Consider the following 18,101-nt stretch of genomic DNA (forward strand, 5'->3'; position numbering starts at 1 on the left):
TGTGCTACTGCTGCAGTGGAAAAGCGCCATTCGAGATGTCCTGCTACTTAGCCAGTCAGGTACAATGTGTTGGAGCGCTAGCCAATAGGAGTGCAAGTGTTACATAGTGTTGTCACTATGTTTGTGAGAGAAACTCCCTCTGAAGCGAACACAGGGATTTTAGCCTTTGTAGACCATTTACACACAACATGCACAACAAGCTACACAACACACTACAGGAAAGGAACATTATCTACACAGTGAAATGGTCTGCATTTGTTTTATTCTCCTGTCATGTAGCCTAAACTGATGTTTACTCTTTGTAACCAACTGCTGGAATGACACACACAGAGTTCCTGTTGAATCACCTTTTATTACAGCACACAAAATAAAAACATCACATGAAGGAAAACTCTGTCTCTCCTCACTGAGAACAAGGACAAAGGTAAAGCAAGGATTCCTTTGGATATCAAAATGCACCCTCTCTCCACTTCTGTGGAAGGCAAGAAAAACTATCGCACATTTTATATTCCTATTGAAATAATCATTGGCATTCGAGCAGTGTTTTGTAAAGTCTTGGTGTGTGCCATTATAGCAGAGAGGCTCCAGATCAAAGCATGTTTTCAGTATTGAGTTGTGTGTTGGATCTGAATCCATTACATTCACAGACACTTTCAGTATTCTCTCACAGGAGATTAGGTGACACTTTATACATTATATTAACAGGCTTTTCATTTAAATTCCTTGATTCTCATAGCATACTGTACCACTTTGTACAGCCCTGTTACATTTATATACAACTCAGTTTGTGTATGGAAAGTTATGCTGCCTGGAAGTTTCCTACTCAGATAATGAGGAAATAATGATCAGAACATGAGCAGAAATCTTTAGCTGTATTTAAATATGAAATGTTATACAGATATAACATAATAAATCATCTTATTTTTCACATCTTAACCATGCATATGTGGAGAGAAGGTACCAACAGAAGTCACTGAGCTCCTCACACGGCACTCTGTTCACCATGGAAGCAGAACACGCAGATTCAAACCCTTATTAATTACATATGTACTGTAGGCGTTGCATCACAGTCACCCTCCAGTTCGGACAGACAGACTGCCCTAATCTTTTCTTTACAAAATATGCAATATTTACATTGGCATTTACAAGCAACTTTTAAAAAAGGCAAAGAAAAAGAAAGCACTTCAGTCGGTTTGAGTGCAACACGCCTTCTGAAGGTGGAGCACAGAGCCAAACATAAACCGTCTCATTATAAACATGTTTGAGATGAGCATCGTCCAATTGTTTATTGCTGTGCTTTGTGAATATCGGTGGGTTTGAGATTCTTAAATTTCATTTCACCCTGAGGATCAAAAAGAAAGAATGTAGAATAAAACTGTTAAATATAATATGTTTTGTATAAAATCACCAATAATATTGTTTTCTTGTAAGCATGATTCAAGAAGTTTGAGCTTGTTGTAAGACAACTGCAGTCAACACAACATAGATATAGTCCATCAGCGCTCAGAGGGAGGCACCCTGTCACCTGACGCATTCATCAGATGCAACCATGAGGTGCAGTCGGTCGGAGGACGTTGACATGTTCATCTCCAGCTGGTAGTAACATGTGCTCTGTGTCTGGACAACATCTGACCAGAGACCTGTGCAAGTGCACCTGCAACACAACATGTTCCTATCCCTTAGCAAGGTGCTACCTGACAACATCTGACCAGAGACCTGTGCAAGTGCACCTGCAACACAACATGTTCCTATCCCTTAGCAAGGTGCTACCTGACAACATCTGACCAGAGACCTGTGCAAGTGCACCTGCAACACAACATGTTCCTATCCCTTAGCAAGGTGCTACCGGAGTGAGATAACCCAGAAGAACCAAAGGGTCAGCCATGATAAGAGCTGATTGAATTATCTCGATGATATGAGAGACGCTTCAACGTTTCCTTTATTATCTCCTTCAGCTCAGGACAATCCTCAACAAAAGGAAAGTAGATCATGATGTCCCATAAAACGTGTTCACACCTGGAACAAATGAAAACAACGTGAAAGACTCTTGAGGAACAGTTCTGACACACAAGGTAAGAGTGGTGTTCTGACGACAACACATGGCATGACGTCATAAGAGATATAAAGGAGAATGTAAAGGACTTGGGAGAAGACAACCGCAGTGCTACGAGTATACCAATGCACTGACTTTAGGATACGTCATTATGTGACGGCGGATGTTATTTATTGTTGGACGCCATCATCTCCACTCCTTTATTAAAGCTGCCACTTAAATACTTAAGCTTGCTAGCCGTCTGATTTATTTGGTATTATTACCAGGACCGTTGACACATGGCTGAGATCTGACAACACTCTCAGATGATGTCGGGCTGATCCAATCCCATCCTTGCTTTCCATTCACACCAAACACATGCAGACACTGAGTGCATGGTAAACCCAGATGTTGGTAACACAGCATGCTAACCCTCCCTATTGTGTATTCTATGACCAAACATCCATACCAGCTCCTCGGAGCCTCTGCTGACCAAACCCAGATGTTTCCGCCCCATTGCAGCTCTCTGCCATGTGCTGTGTTCAAGCACAGTGTCTGCGTCAGGACGTTGGCTCACATGGTCTATAGTACGTCTAAAGACAGATAAACAAGCAAAGCCACCGAGGAGTTCACCATGACTACCCTCGTTCCATGAACATCAGTCTCTCAAGACGTCATCATCCATTCCTCCACCCATCCATGAGCTCCACACACACACACACACACACGCGCACGCACGCTGCAGTTATGTGTTTTTTTGTATTGTATTTATTTATTGTTAAAAAGTGTAAGTGTGGTTTACCATACTAAGAGTAGAGGATGAGGGGAATATTATTTATATATAAAATATATATTACTGATATCCAGATTTCTGTAGATTAACAATCATGTTGTGATTCTGAATGTGTGTGAGAACGTTGACTGAAAACCTTTCTGAAACGTTTATCCCCTCATTTGTGGAGAAAGGTGTGGACCCTTTCAGCTCATTGTCCCAGTACTTTGTGATGTCACTTCCTCCCTCTATGAGCCTCCATCTGCAGCTCCAATCATCTCTCTCTCATTAAGGTACACAACATAGTTTGTCTTATCATAGCCATTACAAACAATTTACATATATTACTGTTCAGTGAAATGTGTAGTGTGTGTGTTATTTACATTGAGTATCCAGTCAGGTATAACAGTTAGGAGAGATCGTGCGTGTGTGTGTGTGTGTGTGTGTGCTGTATTTGCTGAAAGTCTGTTCCCTGCATGCCTTGTACAGCGTGTGTACTGCTGGGCCTTCATAAAGTGTGTGTATGTAAGCGGTCTATCTGTTCCTTTTGTGTGTTTGTATGTGTGTGTTGTGTGGTATTACTTCATTACATGTGCCAACATCTCCTCCCTCAGTGAGTGTCTTGGCAGTTCAGTGTGTGCATGTGACTGCATGCATGTCACTCGTGTGTGTGTGTGTGTGTTTAGGAGGACATGCCGTTGACCAGGCTCCTCAGCTGTTTGACCACAGTCTCTATCAGCTTCTGTTTGTCTCTGTCGTTCTTCCTGAACTGAGAGAAGATGTTGTTCTTCTTACTGGTGTCCTTCATCCTGTCAGAGAGGAAGACAAAGAGACGAGTCAGACAGATGTTTAGGACGTGTGAAAGTAGCCAGTCAAATTCGAGTGTGGACAAAACACTGGGGAAAAAACTAAGGCTGCAGCCACACGAGGACGATAACGGAAACGAGCCAAAATCTTTCGTCCACACACAACAGGCACCAGAAACGTGTCCGTCCACACGAGACCGCTCGACACCGCAGGAGACGCTGTAGTTTTCATTTCAAACCTTTATTTACCCAGGTGTATCCCATTGAGATCATTGATCTCTTTTTCAAGGGAGACCTGCTCAAGTAGGTTCTACATGAAACATAACAACATAAACAGAACAACAAAAGGGACATCTTACAGCATCATTACAGGGATTACAATTTACAATAACTATCCACATGCAGGTACCAACAGCTTCCGATTGAGTAGCATCCGACCGAGCTTTAAAAACATGTAGTGGCACCAGATTGCTCAGTTTCCATTTAATTTGCAGACTGTTCCAAGACAGAGGAGCTGCGCATCTAAAAGCTGTCTTCCCTAAAACAGTTCTAGCAGGCCTGTCAGGCCTAGTACATATGCCAGGCCTGTAAGTGGCGCTGTACTTCTGCCACAAAATACACCAAAATCAGCGAAGAAGACTTCTCCCGCATGCATGGTTGCCATGGTTGCCCTTCTGTTTATTCTCCGCGCTGGCTTTAGCAGCAGAGGTGGGGTTTCGCTGGTCAACATGTCCGTTAAAGTTTAAATCTTCCAGACAAAATTAGAAAAGTGCCAAAGGTCAAAGGTCTTCTTTGTTATTTATTGAGCTTTAAAACAAATGAATAACGACTCTATAATAATATAAGAATAATAGACGGAGGACGGAGCCTCTCTTTTCCTCCCCCTCTCCTGACAGCCCGTCAGTGTCCGTGGTCTCATGCAGCAGCTGATCCAGTAATGAGTGGTCCGACAGTCAAAATAAACTAGTTTACAACTAGTTTAGGTAGTTTGAGAGGTCATTAAAATAGCTAAGGGTGATGATTTAACTTGAAGTGTGTGTTTTGTTCCGCTCATCGCTCCATCACAGCGGGCGGAGCTGCAGGTTGTCATGCAGAGCTGCAGGTTGTCATGCAGAGCTGCAGGTTGTCATGCAGAGCTGCAGGTTGTCATGCAGAGCTGCAGGTTGTCATGCAGAGCTGCAGGTTGTCATGCAGAGCTGCAGGTTGTCATGCGGAGCTGCAGGTTGTCATGCAGAGCTGCAGGTTGACATGCGGAGCTGCAGGTTGTCATGCAGAGCTGCAGGTTGTCATGCAGAGCTGCAGGTTGTCATGCGGAGCTGCAGGTTGTCATGCAGAGCTGCAGGTTGACATGCGGAGCTGCAGGTTGACATGCGGAGCTGCAGGTTGTCATGCAGAGCTGCAGGTTGTCATGCAGAGCTGCAGGTTGACATGCAGAGCTGCAGGTTGTCATGCAGAGCTGCAGGTTGACATGCAGAGCTGCAGGTTGTCATGCAGAGCTGCAGGTTGACATGCAGAGCTGCAGGTTGTCATGCAGAGCTGCAGGTTGACATGCAGAGCTGCAGGTTGTCATGCAGAGCTGCGTGTCTCCTGTCCTGTCAAATCTAGCTGGAAGCTCGTGCTGGGTGCACTGTCCTGAGAGATACCGGGACCTGGCTCGAAAAAAACATCAGCAATGACGCGGGGGTGAGCAGGAGAGGCGGGGCTATTGCGTCATCGTTATCAGGAAATGATGGTTATAGACACAGAGCCGTTTGGCTCCCGAGAGCGCTTCGTCCGCAGGTCTACCACCTTGGGACCCGTTATCGTTTTATGCATTTCCATGTCGGCCTCGTGTGGCCGAACCGTCTATCTGATAGAGAACTGTAGCAGATGCGGCCGCTATCGTCCTCGTGTGGCTGCAGCAAGCGGTGGAAGCAGAGCACTAGAACCACAGGACGACTGCTGAGGACTTTAGTGGGGACTCAGAAGCTAAACTGTTATTAAATCCATCTGCTGAACTTCACTCTTTAGAGAGCGATTACCCAGCCTGTGCCGGTGTGGAGTAACTCATAAAAGAACATTCTGTAATCATGTGTGTCACCGTGTCGTTGTGGGGTTTCCTCCCAATCAGGAGCCTTATATATTCATCAATGGCATTTAGTCGTAATAAAGCTCTCTACTATTGTGCGTTTATAAAGTGGAGACAGTTCATTCTGGAGGAGGTGGAAACAGTGTTGAGATGATCAGAGCATGCATGGGACAAGCAAAGAAAAGCATGAGGAAGCGGCACCTACCCTCGGTAGACTCTGAGCAGCAGCAGAGAAACAGCAGAGAACACATATTTAGGATCAGAAAAGCACCAATACATCTCAAGCACATTCATATCAATGACATGCAAGCATTACTGTAATGAAGTGCTGAACATATCAAAGACAATGGAACAACTTTCACTGAACACTCCTTAAAATAGGAATACCAACAATTTTGTAGATTTTGTTCCCTTCTGTTCTCATACATCACAACTATGACACCTGTTTTGGATTCATCCAAAAGCAAGCCTGGAACGCATCACCTAATCTTTTCCTTTTCATATCTGAAGGAAAGAGGGCAATAACCACCCCCACTAAAACAAACTTATATAAGTAAATGTTCTGGTTAAGCTGGTTTGACTTAATTTTCACTACATTTTTCCAACCCAGTTTAGATTAAACCACGCCCACTTCCGCATTAATGTAGCTCTGGGTGACGTCCCCATGTTAACAACGCTGAAGTTGTATCACGTCTACTATAGCTTGGAAAAAAATGATATGGATTGTTTATGTATGCACCTTAAATGTGTATATATATATATATTCAACATATCTGTTCTGCTCACATTTCTGTATATATTTACATTCACTGGATCACAGTTTAACTCACATTATGTTTGTTATTTCTATAAATAATGTGAATACATGTTTATTCTTCTTATTATTTTGTTGTTGTAATTCTTGTTATGTGTTTCCTTCTCGGTCTGTTGCTGTTATGACGTGCATTTCCCTACGGGGATGAATAAAGCTCCATCTTCTCTTCATCGGTCAGTGAAAAACGTTCCAGCGGTCTGCAGCAAGAGGAACATTTGGTATCCTCTGACAGTGTTGGAGAGTAATAAAGTACATTTACTCAAATACTGTACTCATGGACAAAACGTGAAAAAAACGAAAAACAAGCTATTAAGCTAGAGTACATATTGGTTTTTAGTTCATTATATTTAAATTCATGGTGAAATGATAATTAACATTTACTCAGCTATGCTTAACTATGACGTTGTTTCATATTGAGAAAGCGTTATTTCCATCTACTTTGAAAAAGATGCAAGGTCAGTAGGTTGAGCCTTACTGAGCCTTGTGGAGCATGCTGACTGTTACACAGCACTCGATGCTTAGAGAGGTTTGTTTCAGCCGAAAAACACAAGACTGGTTTCCTCCATCGCTCTTTCCCAAAGGCCTGTATATCACATGTCCCCAAGAGAACACCAGAACGCTTCCTCAGCAACGAGAGCAGCCAGAAAACCATACTACTCATAATCTCGGACCTGTTTTTACAATAAATCAATGCTTGTTCCTGGAGATCCCTCTGATCCCTCTGATCTCAAATCTGCATGTGTTTAGCAAAGGTCTTAGAAAGGGCCCTTTTAGAAGTGTTGCCATGGTGTAAACACGTTGGCAGCAGTGAGTGGACTCACTTCTCCAGCAGAGCCAGGGCAGTAGCTGGGTTCACTCTCAGATATTTGGAGGTTGGTTGGCCGTAGTCTGCCAGGTACGTTGACCAGTCCCACACCATGAACAGATCCAGGAGCTGTAAGCAGACACAACACTCAGAACAGAAGCCCACTTCAGAAACAGAAGCAGATTGAGGCTGGTGGCGGGCGACGGTTTGAACGGAAAGTTATCAGTCATTTTTGAATACAGGATAAATGACTTCAGTGTTTCAGCCATTACTGTTGGGAGGTGGTCAAATGCTCCCTCCATGAGAGATAATACAAATATTGACAAATATGGTGAGTTCTACATAACATAAAAATAGCATTTGCACTACCGTAAAAAACGTTGGAACCGTCTGTTATTTTTATTCTATTCTTTCTTTCTTTGCGGCAGCGGACACACATTTGAATCCAACCTGCTCCTCTTAAGCAAGTCTTCCGCTTTATCTCCCCTTTCAAAACGGTCAATCTCCAAAAAAGGGCAATCTGACCAAAAACATTTTATGAATACACTGATTCAAAGCTCCATTCAGTTGATGTCCCCACAGTGTTGCATGTCCCCACAGTGTTGCATGTCCCCACAGTGTCGCATGTCCCCACAGTGTCGCATGTCCCCACAGTGTTGCATGTCCCCACAGTGTTGCATGTCCCCACAGTGTTGCATGTCCCCACAGTGTTGCATGTCCCCACAGTGTTGCATGTCCCCACAGTGTTGCATGTCCACTAGAGCATAGTGCTAGTGATTCTTGATAAGTATTGGTCAGCTGGAGTTAGTGTGTTCATTTGGGCCCTCTGCAGTCTAGGTTGGATTGAAGAGGTCTAAACCTTGGTTGACAGTTCCTCGATCAGCTAATTGTGAAGTCTGAACAGGAGCTCTGCTAAAGCAACACGTATGCTAACTCTAGCCGTTTGAGGCACGGTGATGCACTGATGATAATGTGACGATGGCAAACACTTTCGTATCTTGGGTCACTGCGTCACTCAGAAGAGTGAGAGAAGAAGGGAGGAGGGGGTTCTGCTGCTTAAAATGATGTGTTAAGTCTAAACAGGAACATTTTAAATGACCCCCCCACGACCCCTGGTTAACCTGATGGAGATGACCCCCCCTGCCCCACCCACACAGTGTATGCTAATGTCATAGGGTGAAGCAGCTGGGTGGTTGGCTCACGTTAAAAGAGCAGCTTAGTGATAATAGCATTATGCAGCGGACTGCGACACACAGAGAGAGGCTTAGCAACAAAGCCATTATTCTCACCTGGAGCTAAGTGCTGAGCCAGCAGCAGCAGCCATCTCACTCAGCCCTCCACAGCTCACAACAAGTCATGTTAATTGGTAAGGAAACTCCAATGGGTTACAACCACGCTATGAAGAGAGCTTTGTGGACATTCTGCAGTGAGGTGGAGACATCTTGGGTGCAAGACTAACGCTCTGACAAAACAACACCTCGGCATTCCTCTACTCCAATGTCTTTATATTTACTGGGCCTGTACCCATCTAGGACTGATGCATTATGATGCTCACTTTCAGTTTGACGTCCAAATAAAGTTTGTGTAGATCTTCTGGATTAACTGTTGTCTTGTAAACAAATGATATGTGATTGTTTACTTTGCAAAGAATCATCAGAACTGTTAAAGAAAGATGTCCAAACCAAACTGAATAAGTGATCTAAGAGCTGAAGTCATGTTACATTAGAACTACATCCAGATCAATGCAAACCTTACAGACATACTCATGCTTGGATAATAATGATGTTGTTGACATAATGCAGCCCACTGCACACTACTGTTTGCACTTTAGAACCGTTCCTCAATATCCAACAGCAACTAGGGATCTCATGCACGAGCAGTTCAAATGCAGTGAGGACAACAATCAGTGTAAACTCAATTACGCATTTCCTCTGCAGCGCGTAGCACGGGTTAAGCGTGCCGTGCCAAACCCGGCCCGTTTTTGTGTTGCTTTTCCACTAGGGGTAGTTCCGGCTCAGAGCTACCTTTTCACCTTTTTTCTGGCCCTCCAAAATCGAGGTTCTTACTGGGCCAACAACCGGGCTGAATATGCTAAACTAGTGACGTAAACACTCTCGACTGCTGAATGGTCAGAGAGAATCGCTGGCAAGGGTGCTACAACTACAACAAGATGAACATATTTGACCGTGATTTAATTGTAATACACGTTTCAAAATGATGCAGAAGTAACAACATACTGATACCGGTTAGTAAAAACCATGAATTAATGCTTTGACAAGTCTGCAGACAGACGGCAGGCGAACAACCTTTTAAAATGCGTGTTTTCTGAATGGAGATTGGCTAAGCTAACGTTGTATATGCTCCGACCGTCCACACTCACAACAACGGCCAGCGACTGTATTCACCATGACTCAGGCAGTCTGTGGTTTGTACTTGTTTAACTTTTGTCTAGTTTGTCAGCTAACGGCTGATGTTGTGGTTCGCATTGAAGATGACGTCACGGCTCCGCCTACACTGCGTTACTATAGTTACTGCCCCAGCTACTAAACTGTAATGGTAACGCAGCATAAAGTGAGCCTGGCCTACCGAGGCCTAACTATACCGTGCGAGGCCCTGCAGTGGAAATGCGCCAGATTCTGCTGGGTCATGTTATAAAAACATTGATATAGTAAACACTTCTGGGACATATTCTTTTGGCATCAGAGAGATGAAGAGAAAGGCTGAGTGTGTGCACATTTACTGCATACAGGTTGACCTCTCCTGGAAACAAATCACTGAGGGTCATGGTGTTGAATGTTCAAATTCAGAATCCACCCTCCCAATATCTATCTGCATTAAGCTTTGGATGAAGAGGCTTGCGGACACAAGTGGTTGAAATTAGGGATGCACCGATGCATGTTAGCCCTATTTACAACCATAGGCAAATACGGTGACATGTGGCGATGCCAGTCGTCCATATCTACGTTTTGCTCGATGACTGGAAGAGGTCGCATGAGCAATTAGGATAGGAACACTGACTGTTGGGACAATCTCAGGTTTCACATTTGACTTTCAAACAATGAGTGTTGGCGTTCTGAAATTGGAGAAATCCCTCTCTGCTTTCCTTCCCTTTATTAAGCTTGGCTTTGGATGTGTTCCATAAGATGCTATCGTCTCATTGACTAGTATTGTTAAGTAGAACATGCTATTATCTCTGTCACCATTACATTGTCATCAGAGAGTGGTAGTCCAGAGGTGAGACCACTCTAAATCACTGTTACACTATGTTTACACTAAGAAGCATGTATATGTATCGTGTGTGCAGCTCCGTGAATAGTGTAAACACAGCCCCTAACAGACATGTAAGAGACAGTCATTTTTGATTTCATCATTTCAACATTGACATACTATTATAGTATATGACTACTATCCTTTTATTGGGGGGAAACATAGGTTTGTTGTTATTGAGGTTGTAAATAAATGGAACGATGGACCGCTGGATTGCTCTCATACTGCCCGGTACATGTATGCGTGTGCCTTTGCAAGCAGAGAAAGACAAATATCTCCATTACATATCAACCAGAGAGTACTGACAAGCTGATTTGTACACTGTAAAACATTCTGCTCAGTGTGGATGTTGGTCACAATAAAAACCAAAACAAACAACAGAGATCAGTTCATATATCACATTTCTATGTTGATATCTGTAAAGGCCTGGAACACGTTTCACTCACACAAAGGCATCGTCGCCACACTTTGCATTGCCTAGAGTCAAGTCTGCATCTATTCATGCTGCTGTGTGACTCTGCATGCAAACACACTCAGTGTGAGGCACTGTGTGCTCGTCCGTGTTGGAATGTCAACACTTGCCAGCTTGTTAGCAAGCATTGTGTGTTAAACAGGTAACTCACAACTTTCTCCAACCATTTACATGATATTGGGCCAAGCAGCACTCCTACTTATTCAGACCTATACCCTCAGGAGATACGCTATGAACAAGGGAATGTACCAGATATATACATATATATATACATATATGTATATATATATATATATATGTATATATATTATATATATATGTATATATATATATATATATATATATATATATATATTCTCCTCCTATGATTTTTGTCCAAAGCAACAAAGTCAACTAAAGTCACATTTTCCCGTTTAACACAAAGTCACAAGTTATCCAGGCTGATTCAAATCAGAAATCAAATGTATGTTAGAGGGTCTTGGGCATGTTTCTCTTTAGTGACAGTGATGTCGTGTTAAATGTCTGTTTTCCTTGTATCTTGTCTTAATAGTTGTCCTTGTTGATGTTATTGACAACAATATGTTATTAAGCATTAGTGTACTGTGTGTCTCCGCAATGACCACACATATAGAGATCAAACTAAAAGGACAGACATCTCTTTATCTGTGTATATAATATATGACTTTGTATCATCTCACCAACCCTTGGACCTAGCTACTTCACGTGTTGTTGAGGACCAGAGGAGCGCAGGTACGTGCTGGTTAGAGCCTTCGCTCAGACAATAAGATGCTTTTCAATCAGCTTTGTGCACATGATGCATACTGTAGCCTTGCTAACCTGATCACCTGATCACAAGCACATACCCAACCAGCAGCGCATTAGCCTCTATAACGGTATCATCTTAACATCCAGCCCTCAGTATAGTTGCATTCACTGCCTTTCTATACATTGCATTTGAGATTAAACAAGTTCAATTAAGTACAGGTCAAAGTAAATAGCTGCATTATAATAATAGAAGTGCATTTCAATTTCCTAAAAAAGCATCTAAAATGATTTTATATATCATGAAGTCAAACTCAGATATTGGTCATGCACAGGTTACAGGTGGCCACTTGAAGGAAATGCTGTGTAAATAAGTTTCACATTGTGTTGACGAGACTTTTGACATGCAATGTAATGTTGTTTATGAAAGGTGATTTGATAACTGAAGTGTTGAATATACTTCATAAGATTTGTTTTAAGTAAGCACATCAACTATATTGCAGGCAACAGCAAATACTATCACGTAAATCTGTTTGCCGAGCCTTTTAGCATCACTCGCCCTCATGTTTGACTTTCAATCACTTGAATGGCTGGAGGATAAGGATCTGAAAGCAGTTATAGATATGGAATCAGGAGCCGTGGGATAAAGGGAAAGTAGAGGCTGACCTCGGAGTCACCCGCCTGTGGAAGCCTCCAAAGCCGTCACCTAGGGCTAGGATTAACATGTCAGCCAGCAGCCTGAATAAAAGGAACATGGCCACATCTCGTCTCATGAGCTGCATCGGAGGAACCAGTGGAGTTGAGAAGCACGTCTTGTTTCTTAGCACACTCTTTACTGCTTCAGTAAAACCCGAGTGTATCGAATCAGATCAGCTTTTATTTATATAGCACATTTTAAAAACGATTTTTGGTCGAGCCAAAGTGCTGTACATGCAAATAAAAAACAAATATAAAAATCAAATATTAAACTATAGTTGTAGTTTACTTTAACTTCAGGTTATGAAAATATGTAGAGGTTTAGCAACAATATTGACTTTTGACCATTTGGTGCTGTTAGTTACGGACTGTTAGATCATTCCTTTTATATGTTCATTACTTTTATAATGCTGCAAGTTATCTTTACTATCGGATGTGTACTTATACATGTGTTATTGTATTAACATGTGCTTGCTTCTTTATTTAATAAGTTAGTGTTTTTATCTGCACTGTCCCCATTTGTGTACCAATGTAAATGTCCCGCTGTGGGACGAATGAAGGACTTCTGAATTAGATCGTAACGTTGCACAAGACACTTTGTGTTTCCATTTGTGTTGCTTTTGTTGATCCATCTTGTGGTGTTTATTGGAGTGTGTACCCTAGAACCTGTTATCTTCTATACAATACAAAGACAAACAAAATGATGGGGTTTCATCTGTGTTCAAAAAGCTGCGGAAAAAAATGACAATATTTGATTTACATATTGCAAAGATGGATCAGCGACTTTAGTAACAGTCTCAGATGTATGGTTGGAAACATAAATGGATGTTGCATAAATGTAGAAAAGGCCCCATGACCCAACACAGAGCAGGTCACTGGGAACGGCTGGGATCACTAAAGAATCCAAACAACGTTACTTCATATGCAGGAATTAGAAATAGAACATCTACAGCTCACTGTTTTAATAACAGCTTTTAATAAGTTTACAACTGTTGCATTGTTTCGACAAAACTCATGTCTTGAGAGATTAAGAAGAGTCAAAGATATGTCTTAGTCCTCTACTTGCTGCATCATAATAGAAGCCTTTACTATAACATACATTGCACTCCATATCCAGATCTCGCCTTCTCGTCAGTCGAGGCTCTTTGCCTGAGCTCTAACTAGGCTGATTAAGACCTTCCTCTTTATGCCTAAAATGCATCTAACGCTCGGTGTCTAACCTGTGTAAGGATTTCAAACTGATGCAGGCTGGGGAAATGCACAACAGAATTGCCTTAATGTTTTAATGTGAAAGGTTGGTTTATCTTCTCTTGTCTTGAGTACTGCGGTGACCTGGACTGGATTCAGAACCAAGCCTCCACCTCAGGCTCAGATTAACCGGTCAGCGAAGACACGAGGTAATGAGAGCCGGCAACACTTTACATACCACTGGTGTTTACAACAAGAAGGCAGGCAGGGGTGAGTGCGTGTGTGTTGCTATAGGAATGTTTCCTGAGCGGGTGAACTTAGGGACATGTGGAAGTTGAAAAGGTTACACACAGACGGCCCGTTGAACCCAACATTGTTGATGAGAGGTGTAAAAGGTAAGATGCGGGACAGCTGAGAGTTAAAACGTGAGGTGTAAAACTTTAAGTAAATATAAAAAACTGTTCTTCTTCTGGCAGTTCTGGAATCCTTTAACTATAACACTCATAACATCATTGTTAAGTGGTGAAGACTAAAACGTCCTGTATCAGAGTAGTGTAGAGGCTAGGAGTTAGCTACACCTTTGAAAATGAAACGTATGCGAGTGGATATAGCCTGAGGACGGCAGACTGAGCGCAACACAGATGGCAACAAACACCAGGGTTGTTATTACTCCAATCAGAGAAAATCCACACATTGATGAAATGACTACCATGAAATCATAGTTGGTGCAGTAAATGAAGCTTTGTCTTCCTACAGAGAAACATCATAAGTGAATGAATTCAATCCAGCTCAGTGTATAGTTTACCTGTCGCAGGTCGATGAAGGCCAGCTGCAGCGTGTCGCCTTGAAAACCAGGAACCGGCTCTGAGCTGGCAAACACTTGGAGGAAGCAGAAATATCAAATACCTTTCACAGATTACAGATAATCAGTGCTACACAAGAACGCTTTATATTGATGGGACCACATATAATCACATCAACAAAACACGAGATAAAAAAAGGGATAAAAAACAGACTAACTTTCACTTTCATTGTGATGGACAATAAGTAATAACATAGACGATGGGATGCCACAGGTTTCTTCCACACATTGAAGCGTTCCCCTAATGAAAGCATTGATTTGATAATATATATATAGTCTGACCAACACATGTTCTTTCAAGGCCAATACCACTTATGATTATTAATAGTTTAAAATAAAATAATAAATGAATGATAAAAGTGATATGTTCCGTGAACAATAAAGACCAGGATTGATTAGTTATGTATTCCCTTGTCCTCTAAAGTCTTAATGAAAAGAATTGTAGAATTTGAAATGTAAGAGAAGCTGTTGGTTTACTGAATCGTTTCAGAATTGTTTTATTTTGCATATAAATGAGATTGTGTCTATATTTGTTTGTCTGTGTGTTTCACTTTTCCATGGTGAAAAAAGATCTTAATTCAACTTTGAAGGATTTCATGTTAGATCATATACTTACATTCACACTGGATGACATCCAGGTTGAATTGCTGAATGGCCCCCATGCTGATCTGTTTGAGTTCTGTGTCCAGCAGCATCTGCATCAGGGACGTGGACAGATGTTTGCAGGCTGACATACACGCCGTCTGGGCCACTTTACCCTGGAGATGCACAGGAGGAAGGAGGAGAAGGAAGGTGACAGAGGATGGGAGGATGAAAGAGAGGAGGGGGAGATGGAGAGGTGGGTAATATTAGGATGAGAAGCACAGATAATGAGTACACGTTTGATGGTAAAGGCTTCAGAAGAAAAGAGTCTAATACTGTATCATACGCAGTCTGTCTTGAGAGCAAGACTGAACACTGAAGGCAAACCCCTCATGTCTCTGCACCGGGTGTCCTAATGTATACTTCAGTGCACACAGAAGGATGCATGAAGCCTAAAAGCAGTTGTTCCTCTCAAGATTCTGCATTATGTTGAGAAGAAGTGCAACAGTCAATGACGATGGATAATTGACCCAAAAGCACCAAGACAGAGCATGTGTGTGTTTGGTGCTACACGTGGTAACGGTTTCTTGTTGAATGCCATTGCAACTTTAGTACTTTGATACTGAATTCTTCTAGAGGAATGTCAGGACCCATCCTACCAAGGAAGCATCTTTAACTTGAGAAACACCCATTATCTAGTCTCTCTTATTGGATGTGTTTTGTGTATTTCTAACAGAACAGTCGTGGATTATAGTTAAAGTCAAGAATAGTTTGTTACCACAAGTCATTGCATTAATAAGTGCATACAAAGAATCTTTGACAAAAAGGTATACAAGCTGACGGGTTTGCGTGTTGTTGAGTTATGTTCTATGTTTCCAAGCCTCTATGAAGCCAGATAAAGAGCTACTTTGGAATGGGAAGCCCCACACAGCACTTATCCATTATACAGGGCATCAACTCCCACCTTACCGTGGATATCTTCTGAAACAGGCCATTATGATGCAATGTGTTACTTAAAAGGTTTAATGCCAATACAATGCTTTTCATTTGACAAACGTTGTTCTTTGGAAAACATCACACATTTGACAACAAACACAGACAGACTAACGCATGCAGAACACTCCACATAACTCCACGGCATGTTTACAACTTCAAAGTAAATAGGAATTGTGAGCGTTTCCACCACTTGAGGTGTTTAAGCACATGATCCACATTGCATCAGCTAAACCTTTCCTCAAGTGTGAGAAACACTAACAGTGATGTGAATGCTTCTGTGTGTGTGTGTGTGTGTGTGTGTGTGTGTGTGTGTGTGTGTGTGTGTGTGTCTGTGTGTGTGTGTGTGTGTGTGTGTGTGTCTGTGCTACCCAGAAACAGAACAGCAGCTCAACAGACACTCATGCAACAACTCTAAGACCCAGGGGTGATGTGGTAAGCTCAATGTCAAGGAGAATGCACAGCCAGTGATGTTGTTGATGTACAGTTACATGAAGAAACCCGAGCACACTGAAGAGACAATCAGTGATTCTTTAAGAAATGGTTTGCTAGTAAAACAGGAATCCCTGATGGCACCTTCACACACGGGTTTTAGTTACAAAACCAATAGAATCATCTGCGGCTTTCCTTTCTTTGAGCTCCAAAACATCCCTTTAACATCCTGCATGCTGACCGGTACCGGCAGACCGAGAGCAGGGACACGGTGTGGCAGGAATACTAAGGTCTGTCCATGTGCTATAAGAGTTGCTGCGTAGACAGCTCGCTAACTCAGAGAGCATTCACACACAGATGTGGCACACTGACAATACTTCACTCCATGCAGGGCCGCTGACGGAAGTATCTGTATACTTCCACACTAGGCCTGCTGCATTGAGAGAACTGTGTTGGCCATGCATTAACACTAAGACACCGTTATGGTAGGTGTAGCTGTAACATTAGGAAGATGATCTACATGACATGTCAGTTCACCAAATCAAGCAGCACAGATGCTACCATTTAACTGTATTTATGTTTATCTGTTTGATGATGATGATGATGATGATGATGATGATGATGATGATGATGATGATAATAAAAACAGTGGTTTGAGGATGGCTTCGATGCATGATAAGAGAGATTAGCCGTTGTATCCAATGTGATGTGGACAAAGAACTTTACACAAACAACCTGAAAAGGCTAAAGTTGTCTTACATTTACAGCCATCTTCAAGATGTAAAACTGAATGGATGAATTAGTCTCGGTGCCCTCCTAGCAAGCTGCGAGGAGGAGCCAGTTCTTGTCACAGCCATTTTGGTCTTTAGGTGTTTAGTCTCACTGACTATCATTTACGCTTAAACACTTTTATTTATTGAAGAATTGAATTCACTTGTACCAGTGTCTTTTTCCGTTTGGATAGAAAGTTGTCTCATGACATCGTATGAGGGCAAAAGAGTGCACCGGATGCCTTACGTTGTGGTTCCTTGGCCAGATGCTGTACATTCTCTTCAACAGTCAACACTCTAATATAACCCAAGATGAAATAATGACAGCACCAACTATGCCCATGTGGAAATGATGTGCAAAAGCAAATTCATATCTTCTGCATCGGTCCACCGTGTGCCTTGGGATGCAAATACATCATCGCTCGCAGCCCAACATGTGTGACTGCTCGCAGCCCAACATGTGTGACTGCTCGCAGCCCAACATGTGTGACTGCTCGCAGCCCAACATGTGTGACTGCTCGCAGCCCAACATGTGTGACTGCTCGCAGCCCAACATGTGTGACTGCACGCAGCCCAACATGTGTGACTGCACGCAGCCCAACATGTGTGACTGCACGCAGCCCAACATGTGTGACTGCACGCAGCCCAACATGTGTGACTGCTCGCAGCCCAACATGTGTGACTGCACGCAGCCCAACATGTGTGACTGCTCGCAGCCCAACATGTGTGACTGCTCGCAGCCCAACATGTGTGACTGCTCGCAGCCCAACATGTGTGACT

At 42.6% G+C, this 18,101-nt stretch overlaps 1 protein-coding gene across 12 annotated transcripts in view; it reads right to left on the reverse strand.

Moving 5' to 3' along the window:
• Positions 1-332: 332 nt before the first annotated feature.
• The window catches only part of exoc6 (exocyst complex component 6), an 84,127-nt gene continuing 66,358 nt past the window's right edge, over positions 333-18,101 (reverse strand). For 6 of the 12 annotated variants that reach the window (XM_034108196.2, XM_034108195.2, XM_034108198.2 and 3 more), the window contains 5 exons: positions 15,161-15,302; positions 14,488-14,561; positions 7,314-7,426; positions 5,884-5,895; positions 333-3,613 (listed from right to left, as the gene is read on the reverse strand). In XM_034108196.2, the coding sequence (XP_033964087.1) occupies positions 3,487-3,613; positions 5,884-5,895; positions 7,314-7,426; positions 14,488-14,561; positions 15,161-15,302 (468 nt within the window). In that variant the 3' untranslated portion in view covers positions 333-3,486. The remainder of the gene's footprint in view (positions 3,614-5,883; positions 5,896-7,313; positions 7,427-14,487; positions 14,562-15,160; positions 15,303-18,101) is intronic. The other 6 variants (XM_071206834.1, XM_034108197.2, XM_034108201.2 and 3 more) reach the window with 1 other exon arrangement.

Source organism: Pseudochaenichthys georgianus, chromosome 19, assembly GCF_902827115.2.
Source record: "Pseudochaenichthys georgianus chromosome 19, fPseGeo1.2, whole genome shotgun sequence".
NCBI classification, from domain to species: Eukaryota; Metazoa; Chordata; class Actinopteri; order Perciformes; family Channichthyidae; genus Pseudochaenichthys; species Pseudochaenichthys georgianus.